Source organism: Cyrtonyx montezumae, unplaced genomic scaffold (genome assembly GCF_038088225.1).
Source record: "Cyrtonyx montezumae isolate F1298 unplaced genomic scaffold, pur_monq_1.0 scaffold_10, whole genome shotgun sequence".
Classification (NCBI taxonomy): Eukaryota; Metazoa; Chordata; class Aves; order Galliformes; family Odontophoridae; genus Cyrtonyx; species Cyrtonyx montezumae.
Genome location: NW_027071826.1, coordinates 51345540 through 51363300, shown reverse-complemented (window position 1 = coordinate 51363300; position 17761 = coordinate 51345540). Strand labels below are relative to the sequence as shown.

Sequence of the window (17761 nt, the reverse complement as noted above, 5' to 3'; positions counted from 1 at the left end):
AGGGTTTCATAAGTATAGCTGAAAGTGCAGCATGTTGAAGGAGGTCTCATCCCTGCACAGAGGTGTTCTACCCTCATTTGAGAATCCAGTCTATGTTATTTGTCAGTGTTATTATCAAAACTATGCAAACTGCTGAGCAATGAGGCACGTTGGCCAGAGAGAACACCCAGGTTGAACAAATGTGCACAGGAACATTTATTTCAGATATTTCTACCTAGTCCTTGAAATAAGGAAGATCTACTGCTGGCTGCTCATTCTTGGTTCCTCAGCCTTTCCTCCTGCTTTCCTCTCTTTTGAACAAGGTGAGAAACACAGGGATCTCCTGTGGTGATGATGTGCCCTCATGACTCACACCTCAGATCAAGAGGAATTGCGTCAGCCACCGCAAAGGTTAAGACCCACAGTGTGCGTACATGTCTTCAGTGACCTGATCAGCCTCATCAGGGACCTTTCTCCCACTGTCACAGGCTCCAGTGCTTTTACTCAGCTCCGGGCTTCTATTCTGCTTTTGACTCGTGTCCCAGGAGCACTGAACTCTGCATACCTTATGAAGCCTCTTGATCCAGACTTCAACATGTGAGCTGAGTTTCTAGCTTGACCCTAGGCATGCCTTGTTCCTCTGAACACGCTTGGCAATTCCTAGGTCTAATCCTAACCCTGACTTGTGAATTGGACTTGGACTGCCTTGTCACCATGACAATGCCTGGCATCCAAGAGTAGGTTGTGTATTTGTGTTTGCGTTGTTCAAGGTCTATAACTTGTTCACAGGGCCATGTTGTCTGGAAGGTAACCAGCCATCCCTATTTAATCAGCATCTTCAGTGATGTTCCCCAAATTGCACTGTTGGCTGGAGCCACAGTCTGCTCGTGGTACAGTGCAACAAAACACAGTGACACGCAATTCCTGCAAAGGGTGGTGTGTGTGCCAAGAAAACAATCCCTAAGGACAAGAATATCACTCCTTCATTTAACAGTAAGAGGGAAACTCAATCGTAAGGGAACTGGTTAGCCAAAGGTGGGAAGATTGATTCAAATTTGAAGTTAGTTTTGAGAAGTTCTTCCAAAATCACAGCCCATATCTGCCTCTATACCCATCTCTTGCTCCTCCCTGCTTTATGGTCGCTGTATAGAAATAAAATGACTGTATGCACACTGTGTGAGAGCCTGGGAAAAGAGCATGTTTCATAATGCAACTGCCATTAGAGGTGCTAGCACTCGCATCCATTACCCAAAAGACGCAGGGCACACCTTCTGGATGGATGTCTCTTCACGCTTTCGTTTAATGTATTTTTCGGTTTTGGTTAGTCGGTTTGGTTCGCAGGGTAGGTTTGCTTTTTCTTATTTCCATGACACAAAACTTCACGGCGAGCGGCTACGCCACCGAACGAAACCGGCCCCCCCGCCCCCCAAACTACTCGTAGTTCCCCTGCCGCCCCGCCCCCATGGCGGCAGCCAGCACGAAACTACATCCCCCCAGCATGCCTCGCGCCGCGCTTTGCCCGCTGGGAGGGGCCGCCCCATCCCGTTGCCGCGGTGCATTCTGGTACGCATAGTCAAGCTCCCCGACCCCTCCAAGCCCCGAGCGCGGGGAGGCGGTGAGGAAAGACTCCGTTTCCCGGCAGGCAATGCGCGCGGCGCGGGCAGAAGCCACTCGGCGACGAAATGGCGGTCGATAAGGACTTGGTGCAGCTGGATCTGTACGGCATCCTGGGGGTCGGCGAGAAGGCGTCGGAGAAGGAGGTCAGGGCTCGATTGCATCACGTTGCCCTTCTCTTTTCTCACCTCAGAGCCGTGGGGCTGGATCTCGGTTTGGGAAGGTGAAATCAGCTGTCGTGCGCTGCAGGGCTGCTCTCAGCCATTTGTTTCCTGCCTTAGCTCTCAGGGCTCCGCTGCGTTTAGCAGAAATCCAGTGACTACAGGGCGTTTTGGGTACCTGACGTCATAAGCCAGCGTGTTCATTTTGTGGCTTGTTGAATGACGCGTTTAATGCTTTCTCCTTAATTTAATAGTTAGGTCGGGGCTAATTGCCCCAGGAAGGACATTGCTGTCGAGGTGATTGCTAGGATGGGAAAAAAGGATGAGGAAGTGTAGAAAGCGAGTGTTGCGATGTGACATAAATTGACAAGTGTAATGTAGAGCGCTGGTCCTTGATGTAGAATACTTGAAGTGATGCAGTGCCCCTTTCTATTCGGAGGTGCTTTGCCAAAAGGGACAAACAAAGGGAAGTACGGGTGCTGAATAACTTCATATTACTCGCAGTCTCAACCACTCATATCTGTTTTATGGCATGTTGAGGAGACCTAACTTTCTTTACTTGCTTATGGAAAAGACGGGATGATGTCTGTAAGACTTCAGCTGCGTTTCCCTTCCATCTGTTTTATCCACTAGGCGGTGCTGAGACATCTCTTATTCCATCCCATCTGAAAGTTCTGTTTGGCAGCTGAACTTTTCCTTTCTTGCATACCACTTTCTTGTTCCACTAAGGAAGGAAATAATAAAACTTTATATATCTGTCTTTATATATCTTTATACTTCTCATAATAAAACTTTTACTAGTGGCTTGGCCCATAAAGCTGTACTTTTTTTTCTCTAATGTGTAGAAGCGAGTAAACAGCCTTTGGTCAACATTTCTTCACCTTACCAAGTTCAGCTGTTACGCAGTGAACAACACTGTCTTATATCACTGCGAAGAATAGAGCATCCCTCTGGCTAGAAAGCTGCATCTGTGATCCAGACTTGACCTTGATGATCATGAGGTTTAACTGCTGTAATACAGTGTACCTTGAAGTAAAACATCAAGCTTCATAAAGCAGAGAGCTCTTTCAAAACGTGGCTGCCTGCCTACTATGTGTCCCGGGCTCAGACGCTTGTCCTTGTAGTACAGTGTGATTAGAAAGGACAGGCTGCTGAACTGAGGTTGAAAACAGCTTTTCAGAAGTCTCCTGCTATTACGGTATACTAGTGGAAGGTATTCTGACACGATGGACTAATAATGCTGTCAGCACTCTAGAAGTGGACTTTTCTATCAGGCATGGGGAGTCATGCAGGTAAAGGTTGATTCAACCAAGCTTTCTGCGTGGGAGAGATGTGGTTTAAACTAAACAAAAGAAAGAGCAACAAAACCAGAGAAATGGAAACGCCCGCTGAGTTGTAACTCTTGTTCCTGTAGCATAACTTTATTTTTTTAGCCAAATTGTGTTTCTCAGCATGGAGTAAATGATACCAACTGACGGATCTCTGACTCTTGTAGGTTAAGAAAGCGTACCGCCAGAAGGCCCTGACTTGTCACCCAGATAAGAACCCAGATAATCCCCGAGCAGGTGAGATGGAACTGTATGGCTGCAAGCCATACAGTTTGTTTTTACACATACAGACTCGTGGAAGTGTCTTTATTTAGCTTCAGGTCTGTCTTTGCATGCAATTAGGAGAATGCCTGGATTTGTGTCATGTAATGTACGTGTATGCAAGAGTAGGAGTTACTTGCATCACTGTTAGCCAGCTCTGGTTTTTAAAGTTGAATGTGCATGCATGTTGGTTTTAAAAATAGGAGTGTTATGTGAATACCGAAACTTTGTTTGCACCTCTCAAAATCTGCCCACATGGTACCTGAACTGTAGAATGGAGGCTGTTCTAAATGTTTACTGGTAAGTCAGTATTTTAATCGATACCTCTCTCAGTCAAAACTTAAGTAGCAAACTTATCGATCAGTATTTCATATCAGCGTTACTCATTATTGTCTATTAGCCTTAATGCTGTGGAACTGAGTGCATCCAAAATTTCAGTAAGGTCTGTTCTTTCTACACCTGTTTAAGTTTTGTAGCTATAGGTAGCAAATAACTTTGATAACTGGAAGGACGTTGTTCCTCAAAGACTCCTGAAAATCAACATTATTCTGTATCTTCCATTTTCCAGATTGATAGGCTACAGTCTTACAAACTGAAGGTTTGTAGATGTGGTATGGGGATTGCCACTATGAAGAAAAAAGGTCTTCAGCAGAAGTGAGAGCAGAGCGGGAGGTTTGGATGTAAGCAGAAGGCTGGGAGGTGGTCTGAAGCATGTGGAGAGGCCTCCAGCAAATACGTGTATCCCTCCAGCAAATGGGTCAGCAAAACTGATGTAAAAGGGGAAGTTTGTAGCTCAGGCTAAAAAGCTGTTAATGAGATGGAGAGGTTGTTCGTAACACTCCGGCTGACTGCAGGTTGAAGAATTTCAAGCCTGTAGATGGGTTCTATTGAGGCATGTTTGCGTGGTTTCTTTTAAAATGAAACATCTGCTGGTTTTGTATCTTAATCTACACTAAAGTCTATATAACAAGTGTTCTTCCAACTGTGCAGGTTTTGTTTACAAGCTGGCTTGCATAACACTTTGAAAGGATCCTTTTTCTTTCTGATGTTCTGCAGGTCTCTTTCAGAAGGGATTGTGTTTTCTGGATGGTCTCCAGTCCACTAGCGTGGTTTTCTGCATCTTACCCTTTTTTCTTCTCATTCCCAGCGGAAGTGTTCCACCAGCTGTCTCAGGCCTTAGCTGTGCTGACTGATGCAGCAGCAAGGGTAAGGATGCCTATCCATTAGTTATATTGGGACTGTGTGGTGTTACTCTACATGCTGGAGAAATAGTGGAAACTCTCATCCCATCTGCCCTGATCTCTTCTCCAGTTGAGCCCTTGTGAGTGCAAGTCTTGTCTGTTACTCCCTGTATCTCTCCAGGAGATGTAATAGTGGGTGCCAGATAAGAGCTTTGATAAATGTTTTTTCTGATCTGACGTGCTGGGAGTAGCTCTGTTTGCAGTGAGTAAGAGATGCTGGCTTTAATAACGTGCTCAGCTGGGACGTATCTCTTTTACAGAATTAAATATCCACCAGTGATTGATTCAGGGATGCATTCAGTTTCTGTGGCAGCAGTGCATTTGTGGTTCCCTCGAAATCAAGATGTGACAAGTAAATAGCATCTAGATATGGGATTGCTAAGGCTCAGAGCCCTTCTTTCAGTGGGGCACAAGAGGCTTGTGAACAGCAAAGCTGAACTGTAGTCGCGATCTCTGTCCTTCTGCTACACAAGCTTTTCAGGCTGCCATATGTAGCTTGGGCTCTTGTTCTTCCTGAAAGGAAGGTGAGTGCCTGCTGCAAGGCCTGAAAGTAATACAGACATGTGAAAGGCATGAAAGCGGGTCAGCATGAGCAAGTAATACCATCTAGATAATCTCAGGAGAGAAGGCATATTAAAATTTCAGATGAGATTTAAAAGCATGAATTAACCCTTCTTTTCAAATGTTGCCAGAAATTGTAAAGGATAATGATATGAGGGATAACGATAATGGTTTGAACAGATGTCAGTAGAGTTGCTAGTTTACCCCAGTTCTTAAGTCACTGAGTGAATGTAACTGTGTTATTGCAACTGAGGAATTCTGGTGTTCTTTGCTCTGATACGTTCCTGTGAGTCAACCATCTGTCTTATCAGTAAATCTTCTACATAAAATAAACCTTTCTCATCATGAAGATGTGCTCTGAATCAAAGTTGCTTTGCTTCCGGTGCCCCTGAATTTACTTTTGACCTGTTCAGAGGGAAAAACAAACTTTTCTTCTCACCTCTGAAGATGGGTGAGATTTTTTTTCTACAGTACACTTCACAGTTACTCCTAGATTTCTTCGCTCTTCCGGGCTCAATCTGGAGGTCCTTCTCATGTTCTTAGGATATTTGTGTTAACTCCAGCATTTTGAAAGTACTAGCAAGAAGCAGAAAACACCTCACCTCTTCTTAGAGCGTTTCAGTAGCTGACCTCCCCTCTACTCACAGCTTTGTGTTTGATCCCTTTTGCTTTACATAGTTACACTGTTCTGCTGGTTCTTTGACAGGCGGCATACGACAAAGTGAGAAAAGCCAAAAAGCAAGCAGCAGAAAGGACACAAAAGCTTGATGAGAAGCGAAAGAAAGTAAAGCTTGGTAATGAAATCAAAACTTCATTTTCTTTGGACTGCTAATATATTGCTGTGCTTGGGTGGAGGAGGGACAGCAGAGAATACCTAGGGCTCTACTTTGAGTTTGTTACAGATATAGCCAAGTATTGGATCATTGCACCCTCCTCTGGACAGCAGTGTCAGCAGTGAAAATTCTCTTTGGTTTGTTTTCATTTTGTTTCTTTCTCTGCAGATCTTGAAGCTAGGGAACGGGAGGCCCAGGCCCGTGACAGTGAAGAAGAAGAGATCCGGATAACGAGGACCTTAGAACAAGAAGTAACGATCCATTCTTAGAGTTGTATACTGCTTTTGAGAGTAACTACTGAAAGTTTTCATGTTCATAATTCAAACCACATGAGTTGTGGCAACTCTGTGTAGCTCTCTGTCCCTCAGACTTTAGGGTTAGTGGGCTCTGAAAAGAGAGGCATGCGGGACAGTCTGGCAAATGGCTTTCCTGCTTTTTGGTGTAGCAGAAAATAACTAATTGGATGCTGGCTATCTGTGTCACTAGGAACGGGAGGGAACTAAAATGAGCACTGGAGCTGGCACAGGGGAGCTGGCAGAAGGTTTATGTCAGAAGATGGGGCTAAGTTAAAAACCATCCTTGGCAGTCTTCAGCTGCCATGAGTCAAGCATGGAAGTGTTCCTGTGCTGTCTTACCTTTGCTCTAGATAATACGGTTGCGTGAAGAAGGCTCTCGTCAGCTTGAAGAGCAGCAGAGACTCATTCGAGAGCAGATCCAGCTTGAGAGACAGCAGCGCTTCCAAGGTGAGATAGGTGAGGCTGGAGTGCTTAGCCAAACTAAGTGCCCCTAGGTCTCCAAATTCTCTATTGATGGAGCAGGGGTTGCGTACTTCTGTTTTGGTCACCTTGCCACATATAGGACCCTGCCTAGACTTTTATTGAGAATAAGAGTAGCATTTCTGTGAGGCTTTTTTTCTTATATGTGACAGATTGCTCTTTAATTTATCGCTGCTCCTCTTCAATAAATATTCTAAAGCTTTGAATGTAGGTGGCCTGATGTGGAGCCCACAGCTGTACTGGAAGGGAGCCTGAAGTCTTACTTGTCCATCGTAATGAGAACAGTCAGTGTTGCGCACAAAACAGGGACCAGTTCACATCCTTGTTTCAGAAAGTTTTGTTCTGCTTGCTGTTTCAGTTCAGTAGAGAAGTTTATTGTCTCTTGCTTCCTACTGCGATCGTTCTGGCTGAGACCTCAAGGAGGTCTTTGGATCAGGAGCAGATCACTATTAAGCATTTGGCTACTGAGTTGTAAGACCAGATTAAATTGTTAGGCTATGTCTTAATGTTGGTGGGCTTTTCTGTCCTTGGTTTTCCATGCTTGTCCCTACCAACCCCTTTAGAGGGAGAAATGGCACAGTATCTAACAGATCTCCTTCTTGGGGTTTTCTTCTTTAGCAGTTTTCTGCCCTTGATCATGGGATGTCTCATAATCATGTGAGGGAAGGACAATAACACCCAGTATTCACTTTACAGTACAATGTCTACTGATACTGTCATATAAGACTTTTGGGGTGCTGAAATCAAGTGCAATCAAAATTAAGCTGTGCACTTATTGTTTCCATAAGTGCATTCTCAGGGCAAATTTTGTGCTTATGCTTTTTAGCTGATGAATTTTCACCCATTCACCTGTGTTCTTACATCTTTTTTTTGTGTTTTTTTTTCTTTTCATTCTTTAGATAAGCGAGAAGACAGTGGAGCAGAAGGCAGAATAACTCCCAAACTCAAAGTAAGACATCCCTACGAAAACGGATTTGACTAAAAACAGAATATTTGCATCTTTGGAAAAAACAAAGGACTCCTTTGCTGAGCTCGCATGCTCCTTTGCACAGTGGCAGTGAAGCTCCTCTAATGCACGTTATACACACCAACACCTCCTGTCCCTGCCTTTAAAATACCCTTCCTCCCCTGTCCTTCACTTACTTTCTCATTTAAACGTTTGAGCCTGAAATTGTGTCATCTGTGCTTTAGGCCCTGAGAAACTTCTGTTTATTACCCCAATATGGCCATTAATATCCCTTCAGGTGCAATTTTTAACTCCCGTGAGTCCTTCCTCGCTGTTCCCCAAATAATTTGTTCCCTTCTCATGCTCTGATGTTGATTGTCTTGGCCATTCTGGGACTGTAGCTGTAAATAGCAAACTTGACTAGTCTGCAGGTGGCGTGAGCTGTGTTCAGCGTGGTAACGTGTTCAAATGGACAAAATTAACTTCTCACATTTATTTCCCAGCTGAAATGGAAATGCAGGAAAGAAGATGAGTCTGGAGGAGGATACTCAAAAGAAGTTTTACTGCGGATCCTGCAGAAGGTCCTGTCTGATGCTTTTCTGTTACGAGATCTTTCCCTTCTTTCAGTGCTATAGGAGAGGACAGTGAATTCTGGGAAGCCTCATATAAACCACAGTAGCTCATTTTCTTCTCCTGTTGAGCCCTGTTACTTGCACCATTTTCAGAGATCATCAACACGATCTATTTGTTGCGAACTGTTCCTAGGTGCACGTTTGCTTTCTTCCTCGTAGGAATCCTTAGTGAAACAGAGCAACCACAAACTCCTCCCCTGAATGATTAGTGTCCTTTATAGAGGTTAGACTGGCTGTGTGGTTGTGGTGCACTTTTACCTTTCCTTAAAGCACTGTGGGGAGTTAACTTCTGTGGGGAGTTCAGAGGCAGGAATAGACAAGTCTTTGACCTGATTAATCCCAGCATGTGGTCTTCATTCAGACAGATGTCTCCTGTAACCAAGCTGAACATCCCTCTTGCCTTGGTTTTTGCTGGAAGCAAAGTTTGTAGCTATGTGCATCCCCAGCACTATTTTCTGTGGGGACGATTTATGACAGGCTGGGATCAATGGAAGCATCGTGCAAGACAGAAAGGGTGACAGCTCAAGTCTCGTGTCTGTGAAGACACGTTTTCCTTGCAGTTGCGCCACAGGTGAACTTGGCTTTTCTTCTGGGTCTGTAATTAACTTTTCTTTCTCTCTCTTAACAGTATGGCGACGTGCAAAATTTATTGATCTCCAGCAGGAAGGCCGGGAGTGCAGTCGTGGAATTTGCTACGGTTAAAGCTGCTGTAAGTCTGGTGGAGACCACAGATGTGTGCAGTGGAGGGCGGACAAGAAGGGGTGTTTCAGAAGGGAAGGGTTAGCTGTCTGACAGCCTGGAGATGCTGCCTTGTTATTAAGGCAGTGGAGAAGGGTAATGAGAGTTTAAAGGATGAAGGGAGTGGCAAAGCTTGAGGCGTAAACTCAGAGCAGGTCATGCACATAAACAAGCAGGCTGTGCATGTAAGCTCGTGAGGGAAGAGACGCTGCTTTAAAGGGCAGGCACTAAACTATTTAACCAGCTCTCACTGAGGGTGATGGGCTTAATGAATTTTAGAGATGATATCAGGCATTTGCAGTTTAAAAGAAATTATAACGTCTTAACTCATGATGAGTTGTAATAATTCACGTTACTGTGGAAATAGAAATAATCTGTACAGTAACTTCTGTAATGAAATAAACCTGTAATGTTAGTAGTTCCATCTACTTAAATTTACTCTGGGTTGGTTTTGTCATCTGCCCTCTCACTTAATCTATCCAAATAATCACACACACAAAAAAAAGCCAGAAGCCCACAACTATATGTGCTCTTTTTATCAGAAATGCTGACAATGATGTTTTACCCATTCTTGATGCAGAAATGAACTTTGAAAAACCTTCTCATGTAGGGCAGCTGTGAAATCTTCATTGCCCTTGATAACAGACTGAGATAGAAAAATTCCTAGGATTGTGAGCGTGCTGTGAGGGAGTGTGACCCAAAACTGAGATGGTGATGCTGATGTTTTCATTGGTAGGAAATGGCTGTGAAGAATGAGGTTGGCCTGACGGATAATCCTCTAAAGATTTCCTGGCTGGAAGGCCAGCCCCAGAACCATCGCAGCAATCTCCATTCTGTCAGCAGTGGTCAGCCTAGGACTTCACAAGTAAGGAGAATATAGGCTGCTGTTATTTAAATCTGTTTCTATAGCAACTTACGTTGAGGAGTGCTTTGCATTTATGGTAAGATGCATTGATTCCTATCGGAGCAGGAAAAGAAACTGACAGTAAGAGGACCGGCTTCCTGATGAACCTTTTTATGCTGAGGCTGATTTTAAAGGACCTTTTGTCAGTGTAGCAACACACTGAGGTACAAGCTACTTGAACGACTGGATGTTTGCACAATATCCCTCTCTTAAAAGTGAAAACCAAGGATGGTCCTTGCTCAAGGCAGAGCCTCTAATTCCATTCTTCTGTGAATTTAGTCTAATATACTTTGGCTGTGAAATCCATTGGCAGATAGTGCACCAAAGGAGGTCTGGAAAAGCTTTAGTTACTGCATTCACAAGAGGGTGATGTTTCAGTGCTAAAAGCAAAACTACCTTCTTAGGATATGCAGGAGGGAAGTTGAAGTAATGTCAAATTAAATATCCTCGTAAAGTGTCCTTACCTGTTTTGGGTCCCCTTTACCAGTGTTGTTATGGCTTGGTATACACTTCAAAGTGTTTGCCAACTTCTTGCTTATTCCACCAGGTAATCCATCTGAAGCTGCCACTCTTAAATAGCAAAGTTTGCCTTTTATGTGTTTTGTGATTGGAATACATGGAGTGGTTAAAAGATAGAAAAAGTCTCCTGTAACAAGCCACGCTGCATCGGATTGTTGGCTGTCAGTTACCTCTTGCTACTGTTGCCCCTTTGGAGTTGGGAACTGTATCCACTTATTTGCAAGCATGCTCAGTTCTGTGTTATTAAGCAAAGTGTAAAGCGATCTCATGCTCTGCCTGTCTTCTGATCTAGTCATTTCTTCTGTGAGAGAAAGTGTGAAGGGGCCTGAGATCCTCTGGTTATTTGAATTCCAGTTCAAACTTCATGTGACACTTCCCCTCATCTCCTTCACTGCCTTATGCCATTAAAGTACCCTCAGTCCGTGTGTCTGCAACCAGAATGCTGTAGCAGTTTGTAAGATTGTTCAGTGCTTTCTCTCCTGACTTCACAAGTATTTTATTCACATGTCAGAATGCCTTGCTGCTATCTCAGTTTTGTATAGGGTTGTGTGTTCTCCTTCTGGGCAGCCTGGCCTGAACAACGTCACTTCCCAGAAATCTCAAAGGGAGTTTGAGCATCATAGCCCAGTAGCCAAGCAGGTCTCCATGCACAGTGTAGAACCAGTGAGTACTATGGGCACAGCAGAGCTCATTCCCAACTAAGAGGGGAAGAGGGGAGTCACTAGTGCAAAGGTTGGTAGTTTATTCTTACCTGTGTGTTTTCAACTATGAAAGACTTATCGTTTGACTGGATAGGTCTTGACTTGTTTCCATGACCAAAGCTTGTTAATTTGAAACTGCATTGTCTGCCTGATGTGAAGGATTAGCTTGGGGTAACGGCAGCAAGGGAGGACAGGCTAAAACAGCAAATAACGTTCACACTGTGTGGAGCTGGCTACTCAGTTCAGTCCAGCACACCCTCGTCTGTCCTTTGCTAGCTCTTAAAATGATGAGGAGTTATGGCCAGTGATTTGCATCCTTTTCCAAGAGTTGCACTTCTAATGCTTATGTCCTTTCTACTGCTTTTATGTGTTAGCAATTTAATTGCTGTTTTGCTGTTAGGCTAAGATACCCAAGCTGCTCTGGTTCGTTTCACTATTCACTTCTCTAGGCCTTCCTGAAGTCCTGTGGCTGCTTCTGCTTGGATGTTTCCAAAATGTGCAACTTAGAAACAATATGACCAAGGGAAGGGGTTACCAACTGTTGTAACAGTCTTTGTTCTCAGCTCTTCAATTCCAGTCTTCCAAATGAAGTCTGTTAGTTATCAGTTGACGCTGACCTAGTCTACTATCTACGTTATCCCTTTCATACGCAGGCTAGCTTTCAATCCATCAGGGGCCACATTCTCTCCTTCAGGTGCATTCTGATTTAAGGTGCCCTTGCTTCCTCTTTGCTGTCTCTGGGCAGCTCCTGTTTTTGTCTGATTCCACCTTCTGTTTGCTCCCACTCTTTGCAAATGCAGCTCCTTCCCTGCTCTGCTTCAGAAGACAGCTCAAGAGCCTCCCTGTTCTCATGGCAACACACTCGCTACCCATCCGCTGTCTGTGCTCCACGCGTGGGGTTGTCAGCCAAAAGCTGTGCACCAGGAGCTGCAAATAATGGAGACAGGCTAGACCAGGACAGCTTTGGAAGCAGTTCCTAGGAGAAAGCAAGCCTGAGTGCTGAAAGGTCATGCTGTGAGGAGGCAGTGAGTCGCACGTTATGTACCTCCCCACTCTTTGCTGGCTTGTTTCATCCCACGGCAGGGGATGAGTGTTGTCCAGCACTTCCTAGAGAACAGGAGGGTTAAGCTGTACAAATTAGGTTTGATCGCTGTTACTTTAAGGTACCCGAGAGCAACAACCATTTGATTGCTGCACCTCTGATGGGTTCAGAGCACACAAAGACCATATAGTTCTGTGAGGAGTATGTTTTGCTACTACAACAGCATAAAGTGCTTGCTTCTGGGAAAGTAATCATTGCACCTAGTGGTATCACCCTACATTGCTCCCAGTTCATTTTTGCCCAGACATTCAGCCACAGTAATGTGCTGAGAAGAGCCTTCTGTCTGATGTCCTCTTACATCTTTTCTAAGCTTCGAGGCTTCAGCAAATGTGGTTCATATTATCTGACCTCACCGGATTCACATCAGGTGGTAGGTTGAGCTCTGTACCTTCCCTGAAATCTCTGTGCATTTTGCTGTAGCCTGCCTCCAAAGCTCAAGGTTTTCTGGGTCCATGGGATTTTTGTGAGTTTTTTGTTTGTTTTAAGAAGGGCCTTAGAATCTTATCTAGCTATGGGAAAAAAAGGTAAGGCATTGATGACCCAGTAGCTTCTGCAGAGTTCTTTTAGCAGGCTAGTGCCTAAGAGGTACTTAGCCTGGCAGAGCATTTCCCACTGTCCACCTCACAGGACGAAGAACAGTGTTACGCTGGACCTTAGTCCTGCTCTGACTGCTGCACTCTTCTTCTAAAGGGAAGATAGGGTACCAGCATCTCTAGCCTTTTCCCAACCCAGAAAAGCAGTGCCATGCTGCTTTTCCCACCTTCATAAATACCTGAAGTGCCAGAGAGGATTGATCTTGGTCACTATGGATGAAAGATCTGTGCTCCTGCTACCTGGGTTTTGTGGTTTTGGCTTGCTACCAATGAAATGAGGGAACAAGACGCTTCCAGTCACAGATACGTTTATTCTTCCATGCCTGTACAGCTGATAGGTCAGTGCATGCTTCAAGCAGCAGTATCTAGATAAATTTATTCTGCTAGTAGACTATATAAAATGCTGTTCCTGTATTATGAGCTTATATAGGTGGTTACCTGTTTCCAGGATGGGAGTGCCAACTACACTTGAATTAGGGGAAAAAAGAAAAAAAAAAAAGAGAAAAAAGGGAGAGGAACAGCTTTGATTTTTTTCACATCCAAACATGTTGGGAGAAGAAACATCGGTTTCTGTCTCTTGACCCTTGCCATAGCTATGGCTTTGAGACAGTAACACTGTCTCCTGCCAAGCTGCCTGCTTATCCACACGTTATGTATGCCATACCCTTTTCTGTCCAAACTCTGCGATGTCACAGCCACATCCCCAAAAAAAGTCTTTTGTCAAACGGTACCAATCTTCCGTGAGGAGGAGATGCACAGTCAAGGGTGAGAAATTCCCAGTGTGGAGAATGGAAACTTGCCCACAAGGTTCCAGCAGACAGTGCTCTCATCTAGGCTTGGAGCCTGTCAGCTCTGCTCCGAAGGACTCCTTGGTGAGGACAAGAACAGTCTGTGATGGGTAAGGCAACAACAATAAAACAGACCACACATAACAGGGGTGCTACAGTATCCTTCTTCCTGTTAGGACTAGAAAAATTGGCACCAGCAGTAGGTAAATGTGATACATTAAGTGATAAATACCTTCAAATGGCATAATCTCTTGGGTTCTGTTTCCTGAGGGTCTGCAGAACATCCTCGAGAAGTGATAGCCCCAAATCCACTTTGAAGGAGAGGAGAGGATCAGACAGATCAGAAAGAGTGGTGCCATTCTGGGAACTGGTCTCTGAGGTCACATAGTCTGTAGCCTGGTCCTTGTGGAGCTGAGTTTGAGTGGCTTTGTTGTATTGATGAGAAGCACCAGAAAAGGAGACGTCAGAGTGAGAATCCGTGTGATCAATGATGTTAGGGCAGCTAGAGCTGTCCAAGTAGAGCCGGGGAGGCTTAGGAGGTGCTTGTGCCTTGGCCAGGTTTTGCTCGCTCTGACATGACAGATAATCAGACTTGTCCTTCAGATTCCTCAAGCATTCCCTCTTCTGTCCATCACTGTCCAGTGTGTGACTGTTCTTATTCAAGATAATGACCTGGTTGCCCAGCTTTTTGTGTCTCCTGAGTGAGAAACGTCTGAAGAACGTTGTGGATTTAATGGATCCTCTCCGCCAAGTATCCATGTTGATAAAAAGCAAAAGGAAGAAGAAAACTGCTGATGCTTCGCAGTCAGGTGTTGGAACTTCAGTCACAGGCTCAGCAGCAAGTCGCACAACAGGAACAACCTCTTCCTTCCCTGTTCATGTAGCTGGAAGGAAAACAGAGAGGCTGGTATTGCAGGAAATGCAAACTTCACACTACATCTCTGTATTAAGGAGCGGTTGACCTGTCGGATATCTTAGGGAGTCTCGTTCAGTGGAGAAGGAATGGTGATGTCTGAGCTTGTTAAATCTGTGCTGCAGAAGAATAGCAAAGGCACACAGTCACCATGAGAACAGATTTAATCTAGCATCTAGAACAGAAGGGCACTTTGGTACCATGGTAACCAGCCACCTTCATGGTGAAGGGCACAGTATAAAAATCTCAGTGGGTGGTTAGGAAGGGAGACGGTGACTCAGTAACACTGAAGGAAACTGAAGAAATAGTCAGATGGAAATTTGAGAAAGAAACAGCGAAACAAAGGTGTAAAAGATGAGCATTAGGAAAATGGAATGCAAAATAGACTTACGGTATGTCAGACGGCACCTGAGTCCAACAGGCAGAGAGGAGAAACTGCTGAGTACGGAGAGAACGGTGACCACCACGTTCTTGAGATGCTGGAAGAAGAAAGTCCAGGGGCAGTTCAGCCAGGTTGGACCTAGAGCGATAAAAATCCACAATGCCACCTTCTCTTCATGTGCCTCTTGTCACTGCTTCCCAGGCTGCAGTTCCTTGTGCATACGTATTTGTTTTGAGCCAAGCCCTTGCTGAGTCAGCCACGTCAGCAACTGGGTTTTACACTATTGGTAATTGCCAGGATTGCAGGAAGTAGGTGTGTAAAGTGGCAAAGCATCAGCCCACACTGTGCTTGAGAAGAAAGCAAGCTCTCTCGGAGGCAGGCACCCAGATTGCTTGTGAACTGTCAGCGCAAATGTCAACTTGGAGCCCATCTTGAATCAGACTGCTTCTTCCCTACTCTCACTCCTAATGGCTTGTTGTACCAGCAAGACTCCCAAACGAGGCCAGAAATAATCGTTGTCTGTTTTAAATTGAAATCCAGAGCGTGAGGTAGTGATTCAGGTTTGTATGGGTGACTCATTTGCATGAGTCTCATGTAGCCTGTTTCATTCAGCCAGGCAGATGAGAGTAAATATCTGTGGTTAGTGGACAGGAACTTTGAAGAGACCTTGTTCTGCCACTGAAGGCTGATACAATCTGTTGCTCTCTCAGGCACTATGAAAATCCGTGCCGTGCGGTACTGAAAGGTTATTTCATTCATACAGTTCCAAAGATACCAATTACAGCATATTAGTCTCTTTAATTCCCCACTCAAAGTTTCTCACCTATTGTGGGCTTCTATTTTGTCCTCACAGCCAGCGTAGCCACTTTCCTTAATCCATTTTCCTGCAGAACTTTTGCTGGTCCACTGTCTTTTCATCCCTTCTAGTTTCTATTCAAGATGTCCTTAAATCACCACTAAATTTAGTTCATGGAAATACGAATGTGAGGTGTTTTGGGTTTTTTTTGTTCACTTTTTGTCAAGATGCTTTTATTTCTGCCTGAACTGTCAAGCAAATGAGGTGTGTTTCCAAGCATTGTGGCACTTTGAATACATCTGGAATCGGTGAGGCCACCTACTAATGCTAAATGACTTTTGAAAGGAGAATGGCAAAACTACCGTTTTGCTCTGAGATAGCAGCTGTCATTTGCTGCCTCCTTTATTAGGTAGTCTGCAATCACCACCTAGCTGACGTGACGTTTACTACCACACACTGCAGAAAGGCACTGAGAGCTTTTGGGAACTGAAACTCTTGTGCCAGGTTTGGGAATGTGCCTGGTTTTCTTCTGTGCAGCTTCTTCCATGACTAAGTCACAAAGGTCTGGGTCTTATGGCATGAGCCTTTATAACAAGTGAAGTGCGCACTGGACTTTGTGCATCAGTGTTGTACTTGCAGAGCAAGCTTGTCATCCAGGATAACCAACCACGGCAAGGCAAGCCATGCTTCCCCTTCCACCCTCACTGCAAGAAGCAAGAGGATATTTCAGCCACCCTGCTTTGTCTCAGCACTAGTACTGTCAAGGGTCAGCACTGCTTGCTACGAAGCCAGCTACTTTCTGGAGGCAGTTTTTCCACCTTATCCGATTTCCTTGGTGTCAAAGCTCTCTGAGCTGCCCTCCTGACTCAAATGTGTGTGTTGTGAGCATGACTTAGGGAGAGGGGGTCTGCGGGGAGTCAGTGACTTTGCAGCGTGCACTATCCTTGACGTGTTGCATTTGTTTTCTGCTCCTAGGCATCTGTGGTCTCTGAGCGGGATTACGAGAGCCTGGTGATGATGCGGATGCGCCAAGCAGCAGAGAGGCAGCAGCTGATTGCACAGCTCCAGCGGGAGGATGAGGAAGAGTCTCACACCTAGCATGAGAGTATGGATTCTCCCCACCCCATCATTCTTCGTTTTCCAAGGCTGTTTCTTAAATTAAGGCAATAAAACTCCTTTCTTTTTTAAATGGTATTGTAGGTGCCTGCAGCTCTTGTCAGAGAACAGGGAAAGATGGCTGCGTAAGCTGCAGTGATACCCTGTAAGTCTGTGTACTCAGCGTAGCTGTCCAGTCAGAATTCAGGATTTGAGAGGTGCTATGAGAACAAACACTAAACCCTTAAGTGCCTTAATTCCTGAAAGCTCGCTTATGAGCTATGGATCCAGAAGTCTTTGGTGCCAACTGATCACAATAATCCAGGCAGAGACATCAGTTTCTTGAGTGAGATGTTTTATTGGTGTTATCCCTAAATCAAGATCGATACACGGTCCCAAACAATGCAGTGTTGCAACTGCTGCTGTTTACTTTACATAGCTCATAGTTGAAATGTTTACAAGACCTGTTTGTGCTGATCTAGGGCTGCTTCTGGAACGTCTGAAGGGAACTCTTGAGACTGAAAGCCTGATGCTGCTAACCGTGGCCCTGTTTGGGAGGGAAGCTGGCTTTGCTGCTGCATGAAGGGATTCACAGAGAGCACTGTGTAGATTAAGCAGTTCATGCTTTCACTTTGGGGATGAGATAGTGCATCGTCCATTCTTGACCTCCCATCCTTGCCCCCCAGGACCTGGGAGGGGGCTTGTTCTGAACTCATGGTTCAGAACATACCCCCTGAGACAGCCCTGAGGAACAGACAGGCAAGGCTGTGATTTGAGCTCCTTCCAATGCATGCTAAATAGATTATTAAAATGCAGAAAGATGGTATTTGCCAGACTGCCATTCAGATGAATGTGAAGTTAAAGCCATCTGTTTTATGTGCATGATATAATCTGGACC

The 17761-nt window shown here is 44.8% G+C and overlaps 2 protein-coding genes across 3 annotated transcripts; one reads left to right on the top strand and one right to left on the bottom strand.

Annotated features, from left to right (window-relative positions):
• The first annotated feature begins 1634 nt into the window (after positions 1–1634).
• On the top strand, positions 1635–17502 carry DNAJC17 (DnaJ heat shock protein family (Hsp40) member C17). 2 transcript variants are annotated; one of them, XM_065755371.1, is made up of 11 exons: positions 1635–1739; positions 3250–3319; positions 4491–4549; positions 5852–5939; positions 6147–6229; positions 6625–6721; positions 7654–7703; positions 8204–8281; positions 8961–9041; positions 9807–9935; positions 16744–17502. In XM_065755371.1, exons 1-11 carry the CDS (start codon positions 1662–1664, stop codon positions 16864–16866), a joined length of 936 nt encoding a protein of 311 aa, XP_065611443.1. In that variant the 5' UTR covers positions 1635–1661; the 3' UTR covers positions 16867–17502. The 2 variants fall into 2 exon arrangements, with proteins under 2 accessions (XP_065611443.1, XP_065611442.1); XM_065755370.1 differs by having other exon boundaries at positions 6625–6730.
• On the bottom strand, positions 13181–14688 carry CUNH15orf62 (chromosome unknown C15orf62 homolog). Its single transcript, XM_065755372.1, has one exon. The coding sequence runs from the start codon at positions 14434–14436 to the stop codon at positions 13912–13914; it is 525 nt and encodes a 174-aa protein (XP_065611444.1). The 5' UTR covers positions 14437–14688; the 3' UTR covers positions 13181–13911.
• Positions 17503–17761: the final 259 nt, after the last annotated feature.